This window comes from Vigna unguiculata, chromosome 5, assembly GCF_037176805.1.
Source record: "Vigna unguiculata cultivar grain cowpea cultivar isolate G323 ecotype 2 chromosome 5, ASM3717680v1, whole genome shotgun sequence".
Lineage (NCBI taxonomy): Eukaryota > Viridiplantae > Streptophyta > Magnoliopsida > Fabales > Fabaceae > Vigna > Vigna unguiculata.
Genome location: NC_140796.1, coordinates 14761669 through 14764915, shown reverse-complemented (window position 1 = coordinate 14764915; position 3247 = coordinate 14761669). Strand labels below are relative to the sequence as shown.

At 35.4% G+C, this 3247-nt stretch overlaps 1 protein-coding gene across 3 annotated transcripts; it reads left to right on the top strand.

Moving 5' to 3' along the window:
• Positions 1–234: 234 nt before the first annotated feature.
• LOC114186328 (PPPDE putative thiol peptidase family protein) lies at positions 235–2893 on the top strand. Of its 3 annotated transcripts, none has more exons than XM_028074389.2 (5): positions 235–434; positions 1077–1180; positions 1307–1404; positions 1744–2060; positions 2348–2893. In XM_028074389.2, the coding sequence occupies exons 2-5, from the start codon at positions 1172–1174 to the stop codon at positions 2728–2730; spliced, it is 807 nt and encodes a 268-aa protein (XP_027930190.1). In that variant the 5' UTR covers positions 235–434; positions 1077–1171; the 3' UTR covers positions 2731–2893. The 3 variants fall into 3 exon arrangements, with proteins under 3 accessions (XP_027930190.1, XP_027930192.1, XP_027930194.1); XM_028074391.2 differs by having other exon boundaries at positions 270–540; XM_028074393.2 differs by having other exon boundaries at positions 273–398.
• Positions 2894–3247: the final 354 nt, after the last annotated feature.

The window sequence follows — 3247 nt, the reverse complement described above, 5'->3', positions numbered from 1 at the left end:
AACTTGATTATTATTTTATTTTACTTTGAAAGTTATTTAAAAGATAAAATTAAAAAAAATATGACACTAAACTAAATCTTTTTTATATAAGTATAAATTAATAAAAAATTAAAAATATTTTGCAATCAATATCATTTTTTTTCTGTGAAAATCTAAATTGGAGACGGGAAAAGAAATAGAAGTGAATTGGTATTCAAAAACACGTGGATATGAAACTAGCGGTGGTAGATTCTAGAAAGGCCCGGAGGCTTACGAAAGGTAAAATGTGGTGGCCGTAGAGAATCTGCATCTCCATTGCAATAACAACAAACATCTCTTCTATTTATTAGGGACTTTTCGTGCAAGGTTTTTTCTTTCTTGTTGAAGAGGAACCGAATCCAACCGTGTTCTCCAATCTTGTAATCTTCTGCGTTGCTTCGTAGTTCTTCCATCTTGTAGGCTCTCTCTTTCTCTGTATGGTTTTTCATTTTTCGTTTTGTTCGTTGCACTGCGTGGTTTATGAATTGATTCTGATCTTTGGAGACATTTTTTCACGTTAAGGTACAATTTGGGGTGCCTCTTTTGTGTTGGATCTGTATATGTTTGAAAATTTTGAATTTTGGAGTTGGGTTCTTTGCATTGGTTCGTACCCCATTTTGGAAAAACTCCCATTTTTTGGGAGTTAAATTGTGAGAATTTTAAGAAGTGCTCTTTTCACCCCTTTTCTGAAAAGGGTCGTTGCGTTTTGTGATACATGTGGATGTAGATGTTAAATGGTTGTCTTATTGTTGTTTTTTGAAATATATTTTTCTTATTCGGTTGCTTCTGGTTTGGATGTGATTCTCTGATCGACTTTTATTTTATTTTTAGGTGTGATTTAATATGGTTATGGTGATAGTGGTGAGTGTATTGAGGGTGCTTTTGGTGGGTGATAAAGTGGGGTTGTTACAGTGTAAGGAATTGGCGCGTCTTGATGTTCTTGTTTCTTAGTAATCCAGTTTTCTCGTAGATGTTGTTTTTGTCGCGTGTTTAGTCTATAAGGGTGTCTCTCCTTTGTGTTGTATTGGTTTGATTCTTACCGATCTCCACTGTTTTAGGTTCTTTTGATCTCTGTCGGAGTTTTTGCAACATTCCTTTTGAGGTGTATATAAGTACATAAGAGGCTAACTAATTTTCAATAGGACTGCAACATATGGCTGAGGTATGTGGTGCCGGTGATGTTTTCAACATAACTGTTTTTTTTTTTTTTTTTCTGTTTTTTTCTTAACATCTCAAGTACTTTGCAATTGTTCTGACATTGATCATTAAATTTGATATTTGACCGCAGGAGGGTCACAGGGTTACTCTAAATATTTATGATTTGAGCCAAGGACTTGCACGGCAGCTTTCAATGTCCTTTTTGGGGAAAGCTATTGAAGGCATATGGTGAGTGCTTCTCTTTATTGTTGGTCCAGGGCAAAAGGTTCTTTTGTCTGATGCCAACTTCAGCTATATTCTGAATAAAAATAAATTTGTTTTGGTGGGATTGTTATACATGTCAGTTGGAAGATGATGCTATGATCTGTGGATACGTGGTGTCTATGCAATGATTGAACTATAATAGAAACAAATATGATCAAAACATTCTAATACCTGGAACTTGGTTTTTGCCACGGTTTTACTATGCATTTTGGAAGTACTTGCCTATGTCTTACATGTTAGTAGAATGTCATTCTGTTGGGGTGTGGAATGATTGTAGATTTGTGTTCTCTATTTGTACCTCAGGCACACAGGAATTGTTGTTTATGGTAACGAGTATTACTTTGGTGGAGGCATCCAACACTGTCCTGCTGGATCAACACCATATGGAACTCCCCTTAAAGTTGTAGAGTTAGGTGTTACGCATGTTCCCAAAGATGTCTTCGAAGTGTATTTGCAGGAAATCAGTCCACGGTACCTACCTGAAACATATAGTCTGCTTACACACAATTGCAACAACTTCAGCAATGAGATTTCTCAATTTTTGGTTGGTGTGTCCATTCCTGAATATATTCTTCAGCTTCCTAATGAGGTCATGAGCAGTCCAATGGGAGCTCTTATAAGTGAGTTACAACCTTTACCTCTAACTAAAATTGTCTCTAAATTTTAGAGTTCTGGAGTTATAATGCTTTTAAGTTATAATGCTATAATGTTTTCACTTACCTACATCTACATTTTTCCTCATTATTCTTTTTCATTTTCATTCTACATTTGTTATAAAACTGAAACATTCATCAACATAAACTGTAGAGTTTTAGGCACAATATGAGTTAATTAAATTATATTTGTGATGATGTGCTTACTATTTCTCTTTATCTGATATATATTTCTTGTCACTTCCATTTTGCAGTGCCTATGATACAGAATTTGGAGACAACATTGAAATCTGGTGGAGTTCCTCAAGTACCACAATTCAAGCCTCCAACTGCTGTGAATGCTTTGGCTGAGAACGGTTTGAACAGAGGGGTGAACAACGAAGTGAAGGGCAAAGATGAGAACTCTAAGACCGGATCACCTTCTTCTGTAAAGCCAGAAGGGGAACCACAGAAGTCATCACCAAATGGGGCCATAGCAGATCCTCTTGGAGATGCACGCAACAAGGTTCAAGATGAGATTGTGAAAGAGTTTGCTGCAATTATGGCAACTGGGACAATGCGTGCTAGTGAGGCTGCAGCTCTAGCCACTAAAAGAGTAATGCAAAGATATGGCCACACTGCTGTGTCACAGAATTAACCATTTCTCCTTCATCATTTTGACAATGTGTGGGTCTAGAACCCTCATATACTATCACTGCAACAATTGCAGTGCTTTATGTCATTGATTATTGTTTTGTACTGGGAAAAACTTGATCAACTTACAGTATCTATTCTATGATGAAATTCTGTTGTTGGTTTCACTGTGCATGTAGAGATTATTACTTTAACTCCCTTTGCTTAGAAGATGTATGTGTGAAAGGGTTTAAGAGAGAACTTTCTATCCTATTGTTGGAATGAATATCAAATAATGGATTCTCTTTAATTAAAAATAGTGTTCGTTAATACTAAAAATAATGTTTTTTTTTTTATTATTTTTTTTATTTTGTTGTTTTGACTTAGCAATTTTCTACTCTTTTTAAATGCTGATTAGGCTAATAATAACTTGGCAATCTTTTTCAGCAGGGACTTTTCATGTGACATAGAAGGTTCATAAAATTAGTGATTGGAAAGTTGACAAATCAGCTTTGTTGATTCGCATTTGTAGGCTTCATGAA